We start from the raw sequence: 23,272 nt of genomic DNA on the forward strand, positions 1-23,272 counted from the left end.
CAGATCAAACTTTAATCCAGTAAAGAATATCTTAATATATTGCTTCCTATATGCTGCATTTATTAGTTGGGCAGCTGTACTTCTGTAAAGCTTAAAAGCGTGACATGAAGTCATTGGACATGCTCGTAGGCTCGGGGAAGGAATTCAGCTGAACTGCTGTAAATGGAAAAGACATGATTCTTTCACACAAGCAAGGTTTGAAAGTCAAACTTTTATTAATATTTTTCTCCCTACATCAGCAGATAAACTGAATTCTCCAGGCCAAATTAGACCCTGCGGGAGGGTGAATGACCTCCGCATGACAAATGAAAACCACGTTGATTAATACGCTTCTGGAAGGCACTCAAATTCCACGGTGATGAGGACAGTTGTAAGAGGTCTTGATAGGGAAGAAGGGTTTGGATTTTTTAAAATATAATTTAATTTTATTCATGTACCCATGTGCTGCAGCCCTGTCGCTTTCTAGCTTTATCAGAAGCTACTTCAAACTTCACGATGCAAGAGAAAGGAGACTCCAGCTCATTCTCCCAAAATTGTGTTGGCTCCTCTATCCGAGTTCGCTTTGGTACGTCCTGTGAATCACTGTGCTGTAGGGGGCTTCCTGCTGGCCAAGTCTCATTGAGTCATCTCCTGAGTAGCCAGCCCTGGCCTTCCCCTGGAGAAGAGTAAGTCTCTTGGACTCTGCGACTTGCCGGATGGATCTGGAGGGCGTAGCATGCCAGCTGTGCTCCGTGGCCTCCTGAGCACCTGTGCACGAGGTGTGGAGTTCCTGCGGCATCGTGTGCAGACTGAATAGTCATTTTAATGGGAGATTATGTGACATTGGGTCTAAAGGCACAGGTTTTTATGGATGGCATCGAGCGGCTTTACTACGTTACAGGTGTCCTTGTCCTTTGCAGAAGGACCCGTAACAGGCTGAGAGTGATGGCCTTTGTGCTGATGAGGCAGTGGTGGAAGACCCAGAGCGTGGGTGCTCAGGATCTTCCTGAGCACACCCCCTGTGCTTGCGGGACTCGATGTGCTGGTTGCCTCCTTCGTGACTGAAGAACTAGTGCCTGGGAGGACAGGAACACCCAGAAAATAGATACCAAGGGCCTCTCCCTGTCTTTAATTCCACAGTTGTGAGTGATCCCCCGTCCCTGCTTCACATGTGCTGCTCTTGGCTCACGCCGGGATGCAGAAATCCCCGATGTCGGTCTCAGCTGCCAGGCTGTGTGACCCAGCTGCAGACCATGGTCGGGTGCCACAGCTTCTGTAGGCTTTTGTCAGCAGAGATATCAAGTGATCGAGGCTGTAGGCAGGAGGAAGAACGCCTGTTCCTTTGCACAAAAAGGCCTTTTATAAGCTGCTCTGGATAACCACCAGCCGTTACAGCCCCCAGCCCCGTGTAGGGCCATATACTCCTCCACGGCCAACAGCTACGCTCAGGTTCCCAGTGCCACTGGGAAGCCGAGAGGACTCTGCCTTCACCTCCCCCTGCGACAGCCCTACTTTCAGTAGTTTGCACTGATTGTGAAAGTGGAGGAATGAGTAAAAATGTCACGTAACGTAGTAACGGTGCAGCTCTGCTGGAACTGATGGGCTGCTGGGGGAAGACCGGAGCCTGTTGGCTGCCCAGGGTTTCCTCTGGCTTACGGTCCCTACTCCATCCCAGCCCCTGGCTCACCCCTCCACGGCAGTCCTGGCCACCAGCTGCCCTTTCTTGGAAAGACGTTCGCAGCGCTCTGCAGCTCTGCGCAGCCTCGTCCCTCTGGACCTTGCTGATGATGGTTTCCTGATGGCTGAAATCCCTGTCGTGCGTTTGAATCTCCTGCTTGTGTGCCAGGCTTCCGATTTACAACTGCTCTGCCCGACTTCCACCGAGCCGCCTGCATCCGCGGCGGGATGGCAGTGCCCTCTGTTCCTCACCGCGCTTCCACGGCTTTATGCTTTGGGGTGACTTTATTTCTCGCAGCATTTGGCCTCCTGTGGAAGTGGTGGGACCTGCGCAGCCCTGCCATGGTGAGCTTTAGCAGGAGACGGCCTTCAAGCTTCAGGGAGTCCTCGCTGGTGTTCTGCAAAGCTTGAGCCAGAGAGAGAGGAAGATGCCTGGGGGAGCTTGTGGTGAGAGCGAGGTTTTGCCAAATGATATTAACCCACCTGAAAAAAAGCTGTATCCGAGGCTAATGGGGCTTTGGAGGTGCCTCCGAGCTAGCCAAGACTCGCTAACACTGCCCAGATGTTTGCATCTGCTGGTTGCATCCGAGGGCCGTGTTTGAGTGCCAGGAGGGCTCTGACTGCGCTGCTGCTGCCGCTGTGCCATTTCAATTCGCCCTTTGTGCTGGGAAACCCCAGAAAAGTCCCCCGTCCCTTCCCCCCCTGAAATGCCACCTTGGGCAGGCGTGCCCAGAGGTCCCTAGGGCACTTTGGGTAAGGGTGTCTTGCAGCTGTCCCCATTTTTAGAGTAAAATCATTCGTAAAGCATTAATTACTAGCGTTAATCAATATTATTATTAGGGCTTTGATAACTATTGATGAATCCTTGCCCTGAACTTAGGAGGAGAGTTGGGTGATGCCAGGAGAGGGCCCAAAAGGGTTGAAACAGAGTGGGGAAGGCACAGCGTGCGTGCAGGAAGGAAAGCGAGCAGCACCCCATCCCCGCGCCGCCTCGGGCCCTCGCTTGGGGGGCGGTGAGCTGTGCCCACCGCCCGCTCCATGGGGCTGGATGCAGGCGCCAAGCTCCAGTTAGAAAAAAAAAAAAGTTAATATTAGTAATAACTGTGGAGTGTTTTGAGGGTCGCAGAAGCGTCTCTGCTCCGTCTCACCCCGGTGGGACGGGTGGGGTTATTTAATTGCTTGCTTTTCCCCCCCTTTCCTTGGGCAGGCAGCCTCTCGGTACCCCCTCGCTTCTCCTCCCGGAGGAAAGGCGGCGGGATGCCCCGGCGGGGGGAGCCTGGGAGCAGCCTTCTCCTCCGGTCTGGTTTTCATTAAGCTGGGCCCGGCTGGGCCAAGAAACACAGCAATAAATAAAGGCGAACAATACCTCCCCCACCTCTCCCTCCCTCCAGCCGCCCCCTCCCGCCGCCCAGCCCCAGGACCCAGCCGGGCGCCTGGGAAAGGGGGCTCGGGCGAGCGGGACCGGCCGGGGCGAGTGAATGGGGCTGGTGGGGGGAAGCCGGGCGGAGGGGAGGGGACCCGAGAGCATAAGAAGGGAAGGCAGAGCCGGAGGCAGCGAGCAGAGGCGGTGACAGCCCCGGGGAGCGGCGGCATGGCCGGGAGGGCCCCCCGCAAGCCCTCCGGCCGGGGGGGCTTGACTGCTTTTTGGGGGAGCCGCATCTTTCTCCTGGGGTTGCTGCTGCACCCCGGGCGGGGGGATGCTTCTGGACCTCGAGGTAAGGAGAAGGGGGCGAGGGGGAGGCGCACCCCACATTCGGCCCGTGGGGTGGGGGTACCCCGGGGTTTGCAAAGCGGGGGTGGGGGATGGATGTGGATTTTGGGGTCACGTCTCTGGGCTTGGATGGGGGGGGAGACTGCAGGCAGCGCTCTCTCCCTTCGGCCCCATTGCCCTGCTGGGGATGTGCCCCCCAAATCCCCCCTCTCGGCAGGTCCCCCAAACCCCATCCCAAAGCTGCCCGGGCCAAGGCGGCCAGACCCCGTGCTATGACTCTATATGGTCTGGTTGGGATGGGAGGGCTGGGACTGGCCAGCGACCCCCACCCCCCCGCCCCCGAGAGGGGATGGATTTGGCTCCTCACCCCCCTGCTCCCCCAGCACCCCCCAAACGGCAGAGGCACCCCTCGTCTCCCCCATCCCACACCTCCCTTGGGTCCCTGCAGCCGTCCCTGCTCTGGGAAGCGGCACCTTGAAAGGGAACTGGCAGCGTCTTGTGTTGCTGATGCATGTTTTAGGGTGAAACCTGGCTTTTTTGGTTGTTGAAGAAATACATTATTTCCCTTAGATGTTCTTATCGCGTTTCAAATGTGGAGAGGGGCTGGGGGGGGTGCCAGGTTGGGTTCAGCCTTGTGTAATGTCTCTTCTCCATCCCTAATTCCTTCCACGACCCCACCAAGAAGCTGCTTCTCCACGCAAAGCACAATTTTTATTATTATTTTCTTACTTTCGAGCTTTGCTGGGTTCTCTGCTGTTGCTGAAAATAAGTTTTCCAGCAACTCCAGGAGGGACCCGTGCAAGCCGCACAGCTGGGAGAGGAAGAGGGAGGGTGGTGGGAGCCAGAAACCTCTGTTTGGATTTAAGAGGAGAGGAGCGACAGACGGGAAAGCTGCCCGCTTCGGCTGGAGCCTGGGTGCTGTGGGACTCATCTTTGGGCTCAAGCATCACCCAAACGCGGGGCTGCCCGGCCGCAGTGGTGCAAACATCCCAAATACCAAAGCAACTCTGCTCCCGGCGCAGCATTCCCAGAAAGGGCTGGGAGTGAATGTGTTTTTAGGAAAAAGAGAGGGGGGGTGGGAAACCCCCTCTGCACTACATTTGGGTTTATTTGACTTAGGTTTTTAAGGCCCTATCTCATGCTCTGAGTCTCTCTTCCCAGCAAAATCCCCAAATTCCCACCAAAAGCTATAGTCAAAACAGTGAGATGCTTAATATAATAACCAAGAGGTTTTTTGACGTGGCCCGAAGCCCAGACGAGTAATCCCTGCAGGATGGTGGCCCCTCGTGTCCCATCCTCTCCCCAGACGGTGTGGGAGAAGAACGGGCTTTGCAGCAAGCCGGGAGAGGCAGCGTCTCCCTGCCCTTCTCCCTCTGCGGCAGCCAGCAAAATAAAAATTGGGCTTTTTTTTTCCCCCCCTTTCTCTGTAACGGGGAGGCAGCAAACCCCGACGGAGCCGCTCGCCCCGTGTGGCTGAATGCACGTTACGTCGTGGCCGCGCCTCAGTTTCCCCACCAGAAAACTGGGCTTATATATGGCTGGGGGGTTGGAGGGCTTCGCTAACGCTTTCGGAGGAGGTGAGGAGACGGAAACTGGGATGGTGCCACCACCTTATCTGCAGTTATTCCTGGAATCTGATTACATGCTATATATAATGAAAGCAGATTAAATGCCACTGCATGATAGCGCCGGGTGTGTCCTGGTGCCTGGTGGGACAGACGTGGCGGGACTGGGTAGCTCGGTCACATTAAACACTCAATCTGCAGTTCCCAACCAATAACTCCATCTTTTTTTTTTTTAAATCTTTTCAATAACTTTAACTTTCCTCAAGCCAAATCCCCCCCAGATCATTGCACAGGGAACCAAAACAAGCATATAAAATTATAAAGCCATAAGCCCTGTTATTCCACTCCCTTAGTAAATAACTTTGTCCTTTGCTGGGGAAAGTTATTAGATCCAAGCTTTCACTGACAACATTTGGCTTGGCCAGGTGGTCCAGCCCTTGACATTTCTGCTAGACCTCATCCCCTCTCCGCAACGTCTTCAGGTTTTATTGTTTTCTGTTGTTGTCTAGGCTTAAGTCAGCAGTAGCTGGACTCTCTGCTGCAATCAAATGCCGCCACATTGTTTAGGAAAAGGAAAAAAAAAATCTTAGAAAGTCTGCCTGTGTCTAATCGAGCCAAGGAATTGCTTGTACTGCTCTGCCAGGGGGAGCTGGGATGGCTCAGAGAAACCCATAACGTGCTGCAGCTATTTTAGCTCCCTGCTCAAGCCCAGCTCTGGCTGGAAAGATGATGGCTTGATTTCCGTGTGATCGAACCACGCTTCCCCATCCTGTAAATGACGATGATTGATGGCGTAAAAGCATCAAGCCAAAAAAAAAAAAAGCAAAAAAAGAAGCTGTTTGTGTGATTCAGGGGAGATGGGGTGGGCAGGCGGACGCCGCTCCGGGCTGGGGTACTCTGCAGGTGCTCGGTGGGGTTTCCCTGGGCTGGCTGGTGATGGCAGGGATGTGAGCAGAGCCAGGGTGGTGCCACCCATGTGCCAACTGCTCCTCTAGGATGTGTTTCAGGGGATTTAGGCCACTGGTTTGGGACCTGGGTGGGCAGCAATGCTCCTGGGAGGCTTCCAAGGCTGGGCCGGCAATGAGGGTGCTGGCTGGAGAGGGGGCGATGCTTTGGCTTCACGCTGGTATCTGTCCCCCACAAGCACCTAAGAGGTGGTCCTGGACATCAGCCAGAGCCTCCAGCTCTGTCTCTTCCCCCCGTTTCTCTCTTGCTGTGGCTGCGGAGCAGCTCCCGCTCTCAAGGGCTCGCGAGGCCGGTTCACACGCTCACCAGGTCTTCTCTTTCCCAGGGCCACTGTCCTACGGAGAGCGGGTCACCCCACGCTGGCTGCTCGGGGGCCGTACCAGAAGAGCCGTCAGCCTGGATGAAAAGGTAAGGGCAGAGCCGGTTCCTCTCCCCTGCACTGCACGGCTGGGTCCTGCCCCCAGAGGTCGTCATGGTGGGAGTCAGATGTCGAGTTTGAGAGTCCCATGAGCAGGATGTTCAGTTTATAGGACCCTTCATCCTGTTCAGGTGATGAACAGGGAAAGCAGAGGATGCAACAGCGAGTTAATTAAATGAGGTCTTGACTATCGGGCTGTAGGAAGGGTGGCCCGAGAGCTACAGGGTGAGCGGAAAGGAGCTGGGCCGTTTGGAGAGAGGAGATGGAGGTAATTTGTGAGACTGATGGTTTGGCCAGGATAGACAGACCAGCTGTATTAGCTAAAGGGAACGTGCTGCAGGATTTAAGAGCGATATCCTTGGGAAGACTGTAGAGAAGCCGGGCATGGGCTGCAGGGAGTAGGGAACATCTCTTCCCAGGGCCGCTCTGCTGGCTGTCACACCCTCCCCGCCACCCCCACCGTCTCCAAATCCACTTTATGAGATGCTTGTGGTGACCCTCGCCTGGATTTGGCACCTTGCCGTGCTCTGGGGTCAATTGGCTCCGCAGCTGCCCATCAGCTGCAGCAGCTGGTCCTTGTACCCAGCAGGTGGGAGGGTCTCGGGGGCTGTGGTCTCCTTTGGGGCAGATTAAATCACTTCCCAGCAAAACAAGCACCAATATGGATGGTTACGGGAAAATGTGTTTTGGGGCTAAGCAGATTGGCTGCTGAGAAGACTTAGTGCTGGGAAGTGACTTTCTGCAGTGGTGTCTTCCTGGAGCAGGGGCTGAGGATGTGGCTTTGAAGCCACCTGAGATGCCTCCAAGTGAGACCTCGTTGCTCCAGGCAGGAGATACTGAAGGAGGGGGTCAGCCCCGCTTCCTGGCAGCAAAAGCAGAGGGGCTTTGTGCTGCCCTGCCTCCTCTGAGGGGCTGGATGATGCCTTTTCCCAGGGGAAGTGGGAGCATCGCCCCCGTTGGTGCCAGCTGCTGGGAATTGTGCTCCTCCGGGAGCTGAAATAGCCCATCGTGTTGGGGAAGCTGTGGTCAGCCTGCAGAAATGTTTCCTCCCTTCCTAGCAGCCCCAGATCGGTCTATATTTAGGTTGGAGGGCACTCGAGATGAGAGGTTTATTTATACTCTCCCTAACTACCCGATGCCCAAAATTGCTGGGTGCAAATCGCAGGCGTGCGAGGTGTTTCAGGAGTCGCGGGGGGCACCCCAGGGCCAGTGGGGCTGGGACGGCCACTGGCCAGGGCTGGGGTGTCTGGGCAGGTCCTGGCGCATTTCCTGGCATCTGCTCTGCCTCTGCTGGCTCCAGCCAGCCCGAAACAAGGAGGTTCCTGTTCCTCGGAGAAGGGAGAAGGAGGGGAGAGGGAGGGTGGTCGCAGCCGAGAGTGGGGAAGCTTCGTGGGGGAAGGACGGTGGCAACCAGACAAAGGATGGGGTAGAGGCGAGCGGGCTCCCCACATCTGGACAGACCCCCAGACTTGTCCTTTTTGCCCTGGTACTGCTGATGTGTATTTTTAGGATCAATTTAGTCCCCTCCATGCCAACCCCGTCTCCTCCTGCCTCCGGCAAAGATCCTGGAAATAAATATGACTGCGTGATTGCTGCCAGCCTGCTCTGTTTGTCCGGGCATGGCTGGCTTTCGAGGCAGGAGTCTGCGAGGACAAAACACCCGAGCATGTGAAATGGTGGGTTCAAGTGTGGTGACTGCCCTGAGGGTCCTTCATCCCGTCCCTGGGGACTGCTCCTCTGCACAGCGGGTGGGATGCTGCGGGGTGGCCCGTGCCACGCTCCCAGGGGGACATCACCGTGTCTCCTTTCCCTCCTCCCCAAGGAGCGAGGTTGAGCCAGTGGGAAGAGAAGGAGGATGGTGGTGGTGGCTCCGCGGTCCCATCGTGTGTGGGCTGGCATGGCACTGGGCGGGCCGGATCCTGCCTCCCCCCTCTACACCCTCTTCTCTCCTATTGTTCGTGGCTGAACTCCCTGCGGGCTCGACGGCTCCCAGCACACATGGTAGCGATTTCGGAGAGGCCAGGGAGGAGGTCATGGGGACCCTGATTGCAAACAGCTCCCTCGCTGCTGCAGGCTTGGGGTGGGCTCCTGCCCCGCTGCTGCTGGCATCCTCCTCCTCCCGCTCCTTCAGCCCCACTCGGGGCATGGGGCGAAGGCTGCCAGAGCTGACCGTGGGCTTTTCCCACCCTTTGGAGCTGGAAATTGAGGTTGTGCCCAGCATCCTGGCCCAGGCGTCCCACCGGTACCCAGCCCTTGGGCGCAGGATGCCCTTGTCCCTACCCTGGGGACCCACCTAGCGTGTCGTGCTACCTGTGGTTCCCCGCCTTCCCTCCTTCTCTTTGTAATTGCTTTTTCTCAAGCATGGTTTCTCGCTGCAATGGTTTTAAACTGAAAGAGAGTAGGTTTAGGTTGGACATGAGGAAGAAATTTTCACGATGAGGCTGGTGAGACACTGGACCAGGTTGCCCAGAGAAGCTGTGGATGCCCTATCACTGGCAGTGTCCAAAGTCATGTTGGACGGGGCTTTGAGCAACCTGGACTAGTGGAAGGTGTCCCTGCCCATGGCAGGGGGTTGGACTAGGTGGTCTTTGAGGGTTCTTTCCAACCCAAACCATTCTGTGATCCTGTGATTCTGTAAACTACAAGGACTGATCCTATAAATCACAAGGACTGAGGAGCGCCAAGGCAGAAGAACCCCTCGGCATCCCTCCAGGATTCTCCTGGCACCCGGTCCCTGTACAGGAACACACCTTAGTGTCAATGGAGCATCCTTGCACCCATCGCTACCCCTCACACCACGGGATCATCTGCTGGGTCCCTGGGGCAGCCGGTGTCTGCTTGTCCTGGGAATGGGACGTGTCTCCTTCATCCCCGCTGACGAACGCTTGGAGCATCGCCGCTGGTCACGGTTGGGGTGCGATACCCCGTCCCTCCCCCAGCCCTGCGGTGCGGGCCCCTCCCCTGGGAGGATCACATCCGTGTGGGGTCACAGCCCTGCTTGGGCAGGAGGAAGGGAGGAGAGGACCGTTCGCGGTTTGGGGCGAGCTGCAGGTGCCAAGGACATGCACTCCTGCAATCTGTTTCCTGCAAGAAAGCCTTTTCCCTTGGCAACGTGTGGCAGGACTGAGCAAACCCTGACGTGATCCCTGAGCCGAGTTTGCTTCAAAACAACCAAAATCCTGCCTCTGCCTCCAGGGCCTGGATTACCCTGTTCCCCTCGACTCCCCTAGAGCTGGCTGCTGCCAGGATGCTTTTTTCAATGAGCAGCTGGAGCGAGAGGCTTGTCCTTGAGGTCTCGGATCCTGATCCCGGTGTGTATTTTGGGCAAGGCAATGCAGTCTCCAAGCTGTGCTCTTCAAACCCTAACTCTGCTGCTGGGATCCAGCTTCCCGGGGAGAACCTGGCTCAGCCATGATGCTCCAGCTGCAAAACCCATCACCAAATCCTCTACGGAGCATCTCCTGGTTACTCCGATCCTCGTCTTCCTCATTATGTCCAGGCTTGCATGCGTTTACTTAGGAAATCAGGGCTTGTGGGACCTGCCTGAGCAGATGACCGGGCTGTGATCTGAGCGTGGCTTTTGGATTTTGGATTAACCAGTGATTTCCCAAGGAGCTCAGCACTCTCTGAGCCTGCTCCTGGGTGAGCTGTTCTTCTGCAGGGCAGTGGGAGCTTTCCAGCAAGGGTGGAGGAGGGAGCCTGGGTGAGGAGGATGGCCAGGAGCCGTGGGGAAAGAAAGATCGTCTTTCCCCTCAAAAAAGCAACACAAACCCTTTGGCCTCAGCTCCTCTGCAAGCATCACTGTGGTTTTTCTGATCAGTGGACTGAAAAAGAAAAACAGACTCGAACTCAGGGCACTGGGTCTTCTGGGCTGCTCACAGGCTGGCTCCTGGCCAGGGAGGTTTCATCCCAGCTGCTCTTCGCCTCTCCCAACCCAGCCGCCGATGGGACTGGCTTTGCTGGGATGTCCTGGAGAGGAGCCACCACCTCCACATCCAGCCAGGGCGTCGGGGAGGTTGCTCCTGCAGCCTGTGGCAGGGCTGGTGCGTCCTTTTCTTGGCCGCTGGAGAAAGGAGGTTGTGGCATTTGGATGAGGGAGGAAGACGCTGGAGCCCAGGAAGGTGCTAGAGCCTGGGACGATGCTGGATCCTGGGATGATGCTGGAGCCCAGGAAGGTGCTGATCCTTGCTCATTCCTGGTGCATAACATCTTGGCTGGCAGCTCTTGGGGACCCAACTGCCTGACAGCCTCAAGGCAAAGTGATCAATGTTTAATTAATGCAATAACCTTTTCTGGCCTTAGAGTTGGGTTGTTTGGCTCCTGCCTGGCACAAGGGGTGCGCGCACCCTCCCTCTCCCTCATCTTACTCATTGCTATTTATTTCTCCAGGGACTGAGCTGGTTTCAGCCCATCTCAGCTGGTGCCAGGATCGGTTCCCTGCTCCCCACTCACTTGTGGAGAGCTCCACTTGCTCTCAGGGGAAACTGAGGCACAGGGAAGGAGAGAGCTTGCGATGTGCCACCTCGCAGGGGTCGGGCAGAGATCCCAGTAGCAGTGGTTTGTTTTCCAGCCTTTGGCAGCCTGGGAAACGGGACGGGGCATGGATGGGAAGCTGCAGATGCTGGGATGACTCTGCACACACACGTGTCCCTTTAAGACGGCAGCTGGGAAAGAGCATTTTGCCAGTAAAGGCCCTTAAGTCAAGGCAGGGAGTAATTGCTGGGGAATTCAAAACTGGGAAGGAGCCGGCAGGGATTTGGGGGGGAGGAGGAGATGGGCTGTGGGGAGAGGGTGTTAGGGAGATCGGAGACGGGGAGAAACAGGCTTGAAAAAAAGGGAGGGCGGGGTAGGGGGGGAAGAAGGGAAATGGCAAGAAAAATGTACAGACCATGTTTGGCTAGGGAGTGATGTTTGTATAAGATCATGTTCTAAAAATACAGCCCGTTCCCACCACCGCTGAAGGAGGGGAGCCCTCTGCCCTGGCTTCCTCCTCCCTGTATCACACAGGGCCCCTCGCCGGGAGCGGGGACCCTGGCCATGCCGTGGCTGTGCTGTGGCCGTGCCGAAGGGGCTCGTCGGGAGGCAGCAGGGCCTCAGGCTCGGCTTGCTTTGCTGTTGTTTTTTTGTCTTTAAAGTACTGTGTCTGGTCTCCTTTTTTGGAGCTGGGAAGATGGTGTTGGAGGTGGAGTGGGGGGCTCAGCCAGCCCCACTCCATCACTGTGTCCCCGTGCTGCCATGGACTGGGGTGACCAGCACCTCCCCATCCTCTGGAAATGGGGCCATAAGGGCTCAGACCTGTCGGTCCCCTTGGGGCCAGAAGCAGCCCTGTGGCCAATTTGAGCAGCTTAATGGGGTCCCTCCACCCGTGGAGCTCAATTTGGAGCGGACCTTCGGGAACACCCATCCTGGCAGCACAAACCCCGTGTCCTGGGGTGCAGCAGTGGTGGTAGCCGGCTGCCCTGCACCCTGAAATGCTTTGTCCCATGATGCTGCCCCTTAAAAACACGATGGTCTTAAGGAGGGTGGCCCTGGGCCTGCCAGGCTGGAGGTTCCCCAGTGTCCCAGGTGCCCAGGACGTGACGTGGGGACCAGGGCGCATGAGGAGCAAAACCTTGCCGGCCATCTCCGTAGGGATGAGAGGAGACAGCAGGATTTGGCCTCTGTTTCAGCCCAAGCTGGGAATCACCCAACTTTACCCCCACCCCACTGCATTCCTAGTGACCGGCTGCAAAACCTCGTGATGCTCAGAGCAGCCGAAGCCAGAGCCTTGTGGGGACAGCTCCTTCTTCTCCCCTTTCCCTCCGGAGCTGGGAAAACCTCGCCAGCTCGTGGTCAGGGTGCCGGAGCCCCGCAGCAGAGCCTGAGCACGGGGCCGAGGGCTGGCAGCCCGCCGGGCTTCCTGCATCCGTCATGGATGGGGAGGGACTGAGCGAGGGAGACAGAGCCAGCCACGCCGGCGGGGCCATAAACAGTGACAGGGCAATGCTTTTAGTGTCCTCAGCGCTGGAGCCGGGGAAGGGATGTGGGGACACTGGAAGAGGGCAGCACTTCTGGGCTCCAGCCCATCCTGTCATGTGCAAACGAGCTGTGCTGGTGTGGATCCCTGTGCAGAGTCACCATTTAATGCCTTCCAAAGTGAGGGAGTGAGTAAAACCACCAGCATCCTGGGGAAGCTGAGTCAATTCTTCCCTCTTGCTGCCCTGCTGTATTTTTAACGGCACAATTATCCGGTGCCCGGGCGGTTGCTATTTATTTCCGTACCCTGCAGGGGTGCACGCAGGTGCTGACCCACCCAGAAACCAGCCTCCGCAGGATCCAGCTCAGCATCTCTGGTGGGATGGAGCTGTGGTGGGCCAGAGCACACAGAGGCTCCGTTCGGCATGCTCGAGGCAGTGCTTCGGATCCTGTATCCCGTATTGGTCCCCTCCTGCTGCCTTTTTCTGGGGGAGCTGCCAGTAGAGGTGGGATTTGCTTTCTCACCCTGACTCTTGCAGGGTGAACCCCAGCGCGAATCCTCTTTTGTCTGTTGCTATTCATGGGAAATCAAGCCTTCCAAGGGCTGGCGGTAGGGGATGGAGTAGGTGAAGCAGATCCATGGAGGAGAGGCTGGGATGCACCCTGAGCTGGGGAGCAGAGGAAGAGACAGGGACAGGCAGAGGAGATGGTGTCTGGTGGGAACAGCACAGGGTGCCCCATGGTCCACTGCCAGCTTGAATTGAGGGACTGAGCTTCTGGGAGGTGAGAGGTGGTGTGGGTCGGTGTGGGATGTCCCCTGCAGAGTGGCTGGGGATGCTCAGGCACCTCCTGGCCCCCGTGTCTCCCCTCACGCCCACCCCTGCCCTGGGGCACACGTGCTCTCACTGCTCCTTCTGCATTTTTGCAGTTGGCAAAGCAGCTTCTGCTTTTCCAAACACGGATAGCGCTCAAAATTCGTTGTTCCTGCTGCCTTTTGTGTTGCTAATGGAGCAGTAGGTCCTACAATAACACGGGCAGGCAGCAGGACTGACAGAGACCCGGCTGGCAGTGTCCTGGGCTGTTTTTTCTAACCCCATCCCTCCTTTGCTTCCTCCGTAGGTGCTGGCGCCTGCCCGGGCAAAGGTGGCTGTGATGGCCGAGGGCAGAGAGCTCGTCCTGGTGCTGGAAAGGAACCAGTAAGTGTCAGGGCTGGGGCTGGGGAAGGGGCACTGGTTCCACCTGGAGCGGTAGTATCCTGGCTGCCCTGTCCTGGCTCTCCTGCCTGCAGGGGAAGGGATGGCCTGGTGTGGCTTCCTGCCGGCTGCAGCTGATGCAGCAGTTTGGGCTGAAATGCTGCTTTTTCCGCTGCCCACGCCCAGGTTCTGCAAGAAACAGCCTTGGTTTGATGCCACGGTGCAGGACCCAGCACGGGTGAAGGCGGTGTGGGGTGCTTAGGGGATAGAGATGTGCCAGGCAGAGGGTCAGCAGGATGGGGGCTCTTGGGCTGCCATCCCACTGGTAGGGCTAATCCTGTGAGGTTTTTTGGAGGTATCTCATGGTGGGCAGTGCTGACTGCCGGCAGTGATTTGGAAACCTCTGCTGCTCTTCTGCTGGACTGGTCTTGGGCTTGGGCAGCCTGGCACCATTCCTGGGTGACCTCGCCATGTAGCCTCGCTCAACCTTTTCTGGGCTCCACCTTTGGCTTGGCTTGGATGCAGGTGCCAGCAGCATCTGTCCCCTGTGGCACTCACCCAGCCTGGCATTCCCTCGTGCCGGGGCTGGAGCAAGGAGAGCAATCATCTCCATCTCCTGCCCTGCTCTCCTTGCCCCTCTCCCCGAGACCTCATGGAATTTGTCCCTTTCTGGGTTCAGGTCCCTCCCGCTGCCAGGCAGCTCTGTGGTGGAGCAGGGCAGAAAGCTGACCTGTGCAGGATGGGCTTCTGCTTCCACTTCTGCTTCTCACTGACAGCCGTGGGAGGCTGTGCCTGGCAGATCCCTCTCCTTGCTGCCGTTTGGGCACAAAAGCAGCCCCGATGGTGTCCCCTGAACAGCCCTGCCAGGCAGCAGGTCCCAGCGATGTGCAGAGGGGCTTTTGGTGTGCAGGAGGGAGATCTGGGGGGGGTTCCCATGCACGTTGTGTTTTAGCACTATAGGCAGTGGCAAGGTTGGCAGTGGGGGTTGAAAACTCATGTGCAAAGCTTCGCCTTGTTTCTAGCTGGGGCACGAGGCCTGCAGGTGTTTGTATGTCTCCTCATTACCCTAATTCTGGCTTGGTACCACTTTGCCATGCTGAAGGGATGAGCGTGGCCAGGAGGGGTGAAGAGCATCTCTGGTAGCTGTGGTGCCTCTGGCAGGACTGGAGGAACATGGGGCATTGCAGGATGAAACAGATGAAGGGGTTGGTGGCAGCAAAAGGGAGCTGAGCATCCAGGGCAGTCCATGGCACCCAGGACCATCCATGGTAGCCAGGATCATCTATGGCACCCAAAAGCATTCATGGCACCCAGGACTGTCCGTGATACTCAGGACCATCTGTGGCACCCAGGACTTTCCATGGCATCAAAGAGCATCCACAGCACACAGGACCATCCATGGCACTCATCATAGTCCATGGGACTCAAAATCATCCATGGCACCCAAGATAGCATGGGACATCCAAGAGCACTGTGGCACCCAGGGCAGTCCATGGCAGCCAGGAACGTCCCTGGCAGCCAGGACCACCCATAGCACATAGACAGTCCATGACAGCCAAGACATGGTAGCCAAGGACTTCCATGGCACCCAGGACCATCTGTGGCATCCAAGGCAGTCAATAGCACCCAAGAGCATCAATGCAATGAAGACTATCCATAGCACTCAAGACCATCCATGGCACCAAAGGCAGTCCATATGGTACCCAGCATAGCCCACAGCACCCAAGCCTGGCTGTGCCTAGCGGTGTGGCTAGGGGGGAGACCAATGCAGCCCTGGTCATCTACGCTGCTGTCTTGTGCAAGCTTATGGGCCGGTGAGGCCATGCTAGACCTCAAATCTTCTTTCTTCTGGTACTGGGAGATGTGGTTGGCCTCCAAAACCATCCTTTGTGGTGTTTTCCACCAAGGCCTTCCCTTGTGCTGGAGGAGAATACACATCTTGCCCTTCCTTCCCTGGGGCTTCTGGTCCTTGGCCTGCCTGGGAGAGGACATCCCAGTGGTCTGAGCCATGCTGGGACTCACTGTGCCCCTGGATGGGACTTGCTGTGCCCCTGGTTGGGGGATTGGCTCAGCCCTCCCAGTTCCCCCTATTCCCCAGGCATGGCATGGAGGCTTTTGCCTCTCTGCTGTCCTCAGCCGACCCGTCCCCATCCCTGTCCCCATCCTGCACAGGCAGCTGCCCATCTGCCCCCACGTTGGCTGGGCACTTGTCTTGCCAGGCTGCCCACAGGTCCCTTTCCAGGACCCAGGCTGAGCTCTTGTCTCCTTTCTCTGCTTTATCTGGAGATACTGGTGCCAGGCACCCACTCACAGGCAGGCTGGGAAGGCAGGAACAGACCCACAGCAACATTTTTGGGGCCAAACTGGTTACAAAATAGGAACCAAGAGGCGGGAGGGCTATTCTGGGGAGGCTGCTTGGTTTGTTTTCTTCTGCTGCAGAATAAAAGCCCTGGGATGGAGCCAAACCCCAGGAATCAAGGGCCAAACCCAGCCCTGCTTTGTCCTTCGGGTGGCTGAGACCCCTGCATGCACGCTGTCCTGGGGGTACCAGCTGTCCCCACGGTGGCTGCAAGCTCTTAGTGAGGTGCCCATCACCCTGGCATCTGGGCAGGGTCATGCACCCTTCAGCCGCTGGAGGAAACCTTCATCCCTTTCTCTTCTCTCCCACCACCCGTGGGGGTAATTTCAGTGTAAATCCCTCCATCTGCTCCCCGGGACCCCCAGCCCCACACGCTTGCTGGTTGCAAGCTCAGCTCTGGCTCTTCCCTGCAGCAGGAAGCAATTTGTCAGCGTGGGACGGGGCTGCGTCACGGGCAGCCCCGGGCCCGGCCTCAGTGGGAGACGGCTGGCGGCTGGGGGAAGCTGAGGCACACAGGGTGAAGGCGGGGGTGTGTGTGTGCAAGCTTTGCTAAAAACACCCTGAGCTGTCTCACATTCAGCTCTGGTTTTTTGGGGCCCCCGAGCCATGTTCCTGGGGTGTTGCATCAGGAGCATCACCCTCGCTGTGCCGTGACTGAGGTGAAGTGACATGCCCAGGGCTAGAGGGGGTGGCTGTGTCAGAGACCCCAAACCTCCTGTGTCCTTGTCTGGACCCCAAGTACAGGCTTGATCCCTTCTTCTCCCAGCGGGATATTCCCCCCCTGGGGACTTTTGTAGTCCCAAAGGGAGTTTAGTCCCTATGAAGGAGCTGTCACCCTGCCTGCTGCTCGTCCTCAGTGGCGGCCCCCGAGCCAGGGGGTGGGTGGGCAGCCGGCCTCCTCCTGCGCAGGTCCCCTATCCCAGACCAGCAAGACCTTGAAGCAGTATGGGCAGCCACTTCCTTGCTGAGGTGCAAAGGGGGACGTCGGACTGTGATTCACACCCCCGCTGGCCGTGGGCAATCGCTGGTCGGGGGCCAGCCCTGACGCAGTGGTGATGGCCGCACTGCCAGCTCCGCTGCCCAAAGCTTTGCGATGGGGGGCTGTGAAGGGGGACCACACGCACAGCTCAGCCCTGCATGGCTGCCAAGGGCTGGGCACAGAGACTCAGCGTGTCCCCTGTGCCGGGACACCCAGAGCAGCTCGAAATCCTCACCCCTCTCCCCTCTCCTCTCTCTGCAGGCTGCTGGCACCGGGCTACACCGAGACGCACTATGCCACAGACGGGCAGCCTGTGACGGTGACCCCCAACCACACGGTGGGTGCTGGGGGACGGGCGTAGCTCACCTCCGTTTTTCGGGGTGCCTTGGCATTTGGGATGAAGCCAAAGCCCACCAGGACAAGGCGCGGTGTTTTCGCTGGCAGCATCCCCGGCGCCTGTCGCGGGAGGAATGCAGCAACACGTGGCTCCTGTATCTCTTGGCCACGATACAGCACCTCGGGAAATAAACACAGGCAGCGCCGGGCTCGAGTAGCCCTCGCTTTTCTCGACGTCCCCCCACCGGCCATTTGTCACCCTTCCAGCACGCCGAGCCGGGCGTGGGGCTGTCTGTGTCCCTGGCTGAACCGCCGGAGCCGGCAGCCTCCCGGCTCCATCCCTCCCATTCCCTGGTGCAGAGGGACACCGCTCGCCTGGCTGGGAAATGCAAAATGGGTGATTTTTGGGGATGAGACCATGGGATTTGTTGCTGCCCAGCCCTGCGTGGTGGTTCCTAACGGAGTTCTCCATCGCCTCTCTCCCAGGATCACTGCTACTACCATGGGCATGTCCGGGGCTACGGTGGCTCCTGGGTCGTCCTCAGCACCTGCTCGGGAATACGGTATGGAGATGTGCGGGGTGGGGGCCTTGTGGGGCAGATGAAGAGGGGGATGGATCTGGCTGCCCCTTCCTCTCTGCAGGGACCCCCTCTGGGGTCCCCCGGAGCAGCACCAACAGTCCTGCGAGCCCAGCTCTAGACGCTTCATGGGGCTGATATTCCATAGCTCCCCTTCTCCTATCCTTCACCCAACCCCGGGGGTGGGTGGGGTGGGCAAGAGGCCATTTTTCTGGCAGCATGAGCTGCCTTCAAGGAAATTCGTCTCTGGAGGTGGCAAGATCCCGCACCCCGCAGCAGGTACCCCAGAACTGAGCTTTTCCCTGTTGCAACCACCAGTTGCCATCCCATGTTCGCATGGTCTGACTGGCATGAAGGTTTTAATGCTAAAGATATATTAGCCATAGGGCTGTATTGACAGAGATACCCATCTCTTGTCCCTGCTCCCACCCTGGGTATGGACCAAGCTGAGGTGCAGTGAGTTTGTGGGGGCTCAGCAGGGGCTGGGGGAGCTGGAGTGAAAGCACCACAGGAGCCATTGGGGGCTGCTCTCCATTGCCAGGGGCCTGATAGTGCTGAGCAGCAACACCAGCTACTACCTGAAACCCCTCGGGACCCCTGAGCCAGGCCACCACGTCATCCACCGAGCAGAGCACTTGCCCATCCGAGGTGGGACCTGCGGCCACGGTGACGATTTTGGGAGCACCATTGCTGACATCGCTCAGCTCTTCCAGCCAGTGCCCCACCGGGTAAATCCATCCTGGGGTCCTTTGCTTGTGGAGGGGCAGAGGGCTGAGAGCGGGGCCATCCCTGCCCCTGCTAAGTGCCTGCAGCTTGCGGCAGGGTGCCCGTCACCCTGGCATCTGGGCAGGGCTGCATAGGCAGATGGGACGTGAGGGGTGTTTATGGGCAACTCACCTGGTTTGGGTTTGGGCAGGAGACCTCCAAGGGAGGACGTGTGGGTTGGGGATCAGTGCTGTGTCATGCAATGTGGGATGTGATGTAAGTCGACATTGGGAATTGCACTAAAGCTGCCCAAATTTTCCTGGTCTCCTCGTGCCTCAGTTTCCCCTCTCAGCTGTCCTTCCTGGGCAGCTCTGCAGTGTCTGGGCAATCCGTGATGCCCAGAGCCATGGGCTGCCTGCCCTTTCACTCCTCCAAGCCTTGCTGTCTGTCTTGCAGGCGAAGAGAGATGCCTGGAGGACCATGAAGTACATGGAGCTCTTCATTGTCGCTGATCATACACTGGTGAGCACTGCAGGGGTCAGAAACCTGGTCCCCTGCTGAAAAGTCAGGACCCCTCTCTGCCTCCCTCCCTCTCTGGTCTTCGCCTGGTGACCCTTCCCCACCCCCGTCTCTCTGCAGTACCGGAACCAGAACCTTGACCTGGGCCTCACCAAGCAGCGCATTGTAGAGATCGCAAACTACGTGGACAAGGTAATGGCCGGCAAGAGGGACCTACCACCACCTCTGTCTTTCCAGGTGCATGTGAAAGCACCTGAGCTCAGGGCCAGCCTGGTGGCGGCCCTTAGGGACTGCCCCCATGCCACTGGGGCTAGGCGTTTAGAAGGCAGATGGGAGCATGCGGTGGAAAATGCTTTGCCACCCATCGGCTGAGCTGCAGCGGTGAAGAGGGTGCTGGCTCTTCACCCTGCTGTAACGATGGGGATCAATCCTCGACATGAGCAGGGACAGGCTTAGGCATTGTCAGCTGATGGATGGCATCATGCCACCGCGACTGGTTCCTGCGTCCGTGCCTGCGCCTGTAGAGCTCATGCTTGCAGGTGGATTTGGGACAAGTATGTCCCCGAGTCACCCAGCTGGAGGTAAAGCACGGAGACCCACCAGCTGAAACGCTGTGGCAGTGAGGGGGGGTGTACAGCGAATGCCAGTCCCCACCCCCTCCATCCCCGTCCCCTCCCTGCAGTTTTACAGGTCGCTGAATATCAAGGTGGCCCTGATCGGCCTGGAGGTGTGGACGGAGCGGGACCAGTGCGCCGTCACCAGCGATGCCAACGCCACGCTCTGGTCCTTCCTGCAGTGGAAGAAGGCGCTGAGGTCACGCAAGAAGCACGACAACGCCCAGCTGCTGACGTGAGCACCCCTGTGGAGCCGGGGATGTTGGGGCAGGGTCATCCCCGCTTGGACTGGGGTCTCCAAGCCACCCCTGGGGTGCTAACTGCCCCTCCGTTCTCTTTTCTGGGCAGAGGGAAGACATTCAGGGGTACAACTATTGGCATGGCCCCACTGGAGGGGATGTGCAGTGCGGATAACTCCGGAGGTGTCAGCATGGTAAGGAGGGCATGGGGGTCTCCATTGCTCCTTCCAGGCTGGAGGACCCCATTACCACCCCGTCTTGCTGGAGTTCTTCATGGGCTTTGAGGACCAGCCATCCGGGGTTGGGATGCAGCCAGAGAGTGAACAATGATGCTGGTAGCCCCTTACCCCTCTCAGGTGTTGGCCAGGTAGTACAAAGGAGGGTGAGAAAGGGCTGGTTTAAAGGTCTCCTGCCCCAGGTGCACCCCCAGCTTGCAGCTAGCAGCAGCGTTGGGATCTCCTGTGTTGCTTCTGCCCCTCATATTGAATAGACCCTGCTTGTTCCCTGCTTGTGCTCTCTGGTTTTGTAGGGTTGTCTCCACCCCAGATAGCTTTTATCCTCCTCCTGATGGGGTGATGGTGGCCCGGGTGACCTGTGGTCCCTAGGCAGGGCGGTGGTGTGGGGCACCGAGGTTTCTGGTGTTTGGGCTGCGCCTTCCAAGGCCCCAGGTTTTCAGCAGTTGGCTCCAGCAAAAGAACTTCCCAGCAGTCCCATGGGGAACTTTTAGGAGACCAAACCCCACTTCTGCCATGAGTTCTCCTCCTGTCTCTGACCCTCCCACGGGATCCAGTTGCAATCCCAGGGATGTTGTGGTCCCTCCATCACCCCTTTCCATCGCTCCTGGCTGCTGTGTTGATGCATCCCCCATCCCTATGCAGGACCACTCAGAGCAGCCCGTCGGAGCAGCCGCCACTATGGCCCATGAAATCGGCCACAATTTCGGCATGAGCCATGACACCACAGGCTGCTGCGTGGAGGCCACCCCGGAGCAAGGCGGCTGTGTCATGGCAGCGGCCACCGGGTAAGTGGCGGTGGGGATGGGGTGCGGCCCCTGAGCCCCCCCAGCAGGTTGTGGATGCTGTTTGCAGCTGGGTGGGCTGGGGAGAGGGTCCTGTCCCACAAGGCACTGTAGTGGGTGCAATGCCCTGTTGCAAAGGGGGACCCAGCTGGTTGCCCTCCTCCCCATGTGTCCTACACATCTTGGTTCCCTGGGGCGAGCACATCCTAGGGCCCAGGATCAGACAGGGCTGCTAGTCTCTGAGGAGTAGCAGCCCTATCCCAAAAGAGCTAGGGATGGAAGCAAATGGATGTTATCCATTGCAGGAATCCAAGGCATTTTCCTGTGTGCTAACCCACACCACAGCACGATGAAATTATCCTTTATTGTAAGACCGGAGGGCAAAGCGGTGCCCAGTCCCTGGCCATGCTGGTGGGGACTCATGGCACCACAGGGCTGTGGTGGGGTGAGCTGACATTCCTCACCCCAACCCCACTAAATCTGGATGTGGGATGCTCCGGAGTGGCAGTCATGAGCTTTCATGCTCTCTGGCATCCCTGCAGGGTTTGTTTTCCTTTGCTTTTACCATTTAATTCAGCCCAAAGCTGTATGAAATTCAGCTGGTTGGTGCCACTTTCCCTTCCAAGGCCGTTCTCCTGTGAGTTTTCTGGCTCCTCACAATACAGTCGTCCCAGATTTCCCTGCACTGCAGAAAAGCAGCTGTTTGCTCCCTGTTATCTGAACCTACCTGCTCTTCCAATTAATAACTGACAGTCAAAAACCACAATGCAGTCTCAGGGTGTCCCCAGGCTGTTTTCCCGTGGCTTTCAGGGCTGTCAGACCGCGGCGCTCACCCCATGGGGTTTAGTCTCTGCCTAGGTGGATTGTGGTGGGGAAAAGCACCAGCTTTCCAGGACGAGGCAGTTGTGCACTTGTTTATTTAGTTATCTTACTAATTAATTATCCTGCCCCCATCCACTGGAGCTGGATGCACCGGTGCAAAACAGCAGCAGATGCTGTAGCTCAGCTGTGCCCCTGCTCACCCCTGCAGGCAAAGCTCTCCGAGCTGACATCTATCTCCCTGTGACTTTTCTTCCTTCTTATTTTTGCTGAAGTATTTTTTTTTTCCCACATGGGCAGGAAATACATTTTTTAACTGTCTTCAACCTGTCCATGTTTGCACATTCAGAAACCAGATATTGGCTACATTTACTTGCTCACCCTCCCATAACTTGCATGGACATACAGCCTTCCCTACAGCTCAAGAGATTTCCCCCAGACTTCAAAAATACTTTTAGTAAAAGTCCTCTGTGTCATCTTCAACATGAAATGTCCTAATATGAAATACAACTTTTTTTTCAGCTGTAGGAGGAAATGAAAGCAGCACTGAAGTGGAGAGCAGTGCACAGCTCTTACCCTTTGCTTCCTCCTTCTTAGTATTTCATACGAAAAACCCCACAAGCGTGCAAAATTACAGAAGAACCATGCTCAGAGCTTGTCTAGAAAACCCCTTTTCTCTCCAGCTCCTTATAGGAAAGGTCAGTTAGGCTGTTAGAGAAATGAAAAAATAGTAGGCTCTGATTTTTAGTTTTTGCTGCTCAGGCCCTGTGAATGATTTAATATGGTTTCTTTTTTTGTGTTTATTTTCCATTTTCTTTAATTTTTTGGAGGATTTTTCTCCATCTCAGTCTCAAGGTTATTTAAATAGCCCCAGACGGGTATTTCTGATCAACGGTTTGGTGGTAGCAGGCGTATATTTAGCAGACATCCTGAGCAGACAGACATTACAGATGTGGAGACCTGCCTTGTGGTTAGAACGGGGGTGTCTGTGGTGTCGCAGGTGCAGAGGACCAAGGCCCAGAGGTGACATCTACACCAGCACTGAGCAGGCAGAGCACGCAGGCACGGGTGCTCCCTGGGCTTTGAGGTTCATGGGGGTCTCCAAGAGGTTTCTGGCTGGAGGGTTGATGCTCTGGGGGTGGTGTATAGCAGCTCTGCTTCTCCACCCCATCCATTCTGGAAAATATTTGGGTTCAGTGTGGCGTCCCCTGGTTGTTAATCTGATGCTCAGCCATGCGAGTTTGGTCGGGGGATGTTCGTGGTCTTGATGCATCTGGCTGGTAGTGGCTCCTGCTCTTGGAAGGGTTTGTGCCAGTTCGCCCATGTCCTTATTTCCCAGCTCTGACTGTGGTTTTCCACCTTCTTCTGGTCCCGATCGCCCTGGTTCCCATCCCTCCCCATCTGTCCCCCGCGCAGACACCCCTTCCCTCGCGTGTTCAGCTCCTGCAGCAAGAGGCAGCTGGAGAACTACTTCCAGAAGGGAGGTGGCATGTGTCTGTTCAACCTGCCCGACACCAAGGACCTGGTGGTGGGACGGAAATGTGGCAATGGCTTTCTGGAGGAAGGAGAAGACTGTGACTGCGGGGAGGTGGAGGTACGGTGCTGGGTGCTGTATTGCTTTCCCACAGAGGCTTTTGCAGCT

The 23,272-nt window shown here is 57.2% G+C and overlaps 1 protein-coding gene across 1 annotated transcript in view; it reads left to right on the plus strand.

The window, feature by feature from the left end:
• Positions 1-3,211: 3,211 nt before the first annotated feature.
• ADAM33 (ADAM metallopeptidase domain 33) overlaps positions 3,212-23,272 on the plus strand; it is a 32,427-nt gene continuing 12,366 nt past the window's right edge. Inside the window, exons 1-12 of the mRNA XM_064448820.1 lie at positions 3,212-3,371; positions 6,224-6,306; positions 13,391-13,467; positions 17,064-17,139; positions 17,625-17,701; positions 18,258-18,444; positions 18,878-18,943; positions 19,061-19,132; positions 19,623-19,789; positions 19,903-19,987; positions 20,672-20,814; positions 23,047-23,224. Of these exons, the coding sequence (XP_064304890.1) occupies positions 3,248-3,371; positions 6,224-6,306; positions 13,391-13,467; positions 17,064-17,139; positions 17,625-17,701; positions 18,258-18,444; positions 18,878-18,943; positions 19,061-19,132; positions 19,623-19,789; positions 19,903-19,987; positions 20,672-20,814; positions 23,047-23,224 (1,335 nt within the window). The 5' untranslated portion in view covers positions 3,212-3,247. The remainder of the gene's footprint in view (positions 3,372-6,223; positions 6,307-13,390; positions 13,468-17,063; positions 17,140-17,624; positions 17,702-18,257; positions 18,445-18,877; positions 18,944-19,060; positions 19,133-19,622; positions 19,790-19,902; positions 19,988-20,671; positions 20,815-23,046; positions 23,225-23,272) is intronic.

Source organism: Phalacrocorax carbo, chromosome 4 (assembly GCF_963921805.1).
Source record: "Phalacrocorax carbo chromosome 4, bPhaCar2.1, whole genome shotgun sequence".
NCBI lineage: Eukaryota > Metazoa > Chordata > Aves > Suliformes > Phalacrocoracidae > Phalacrocorax > Phalacrocorax carbo.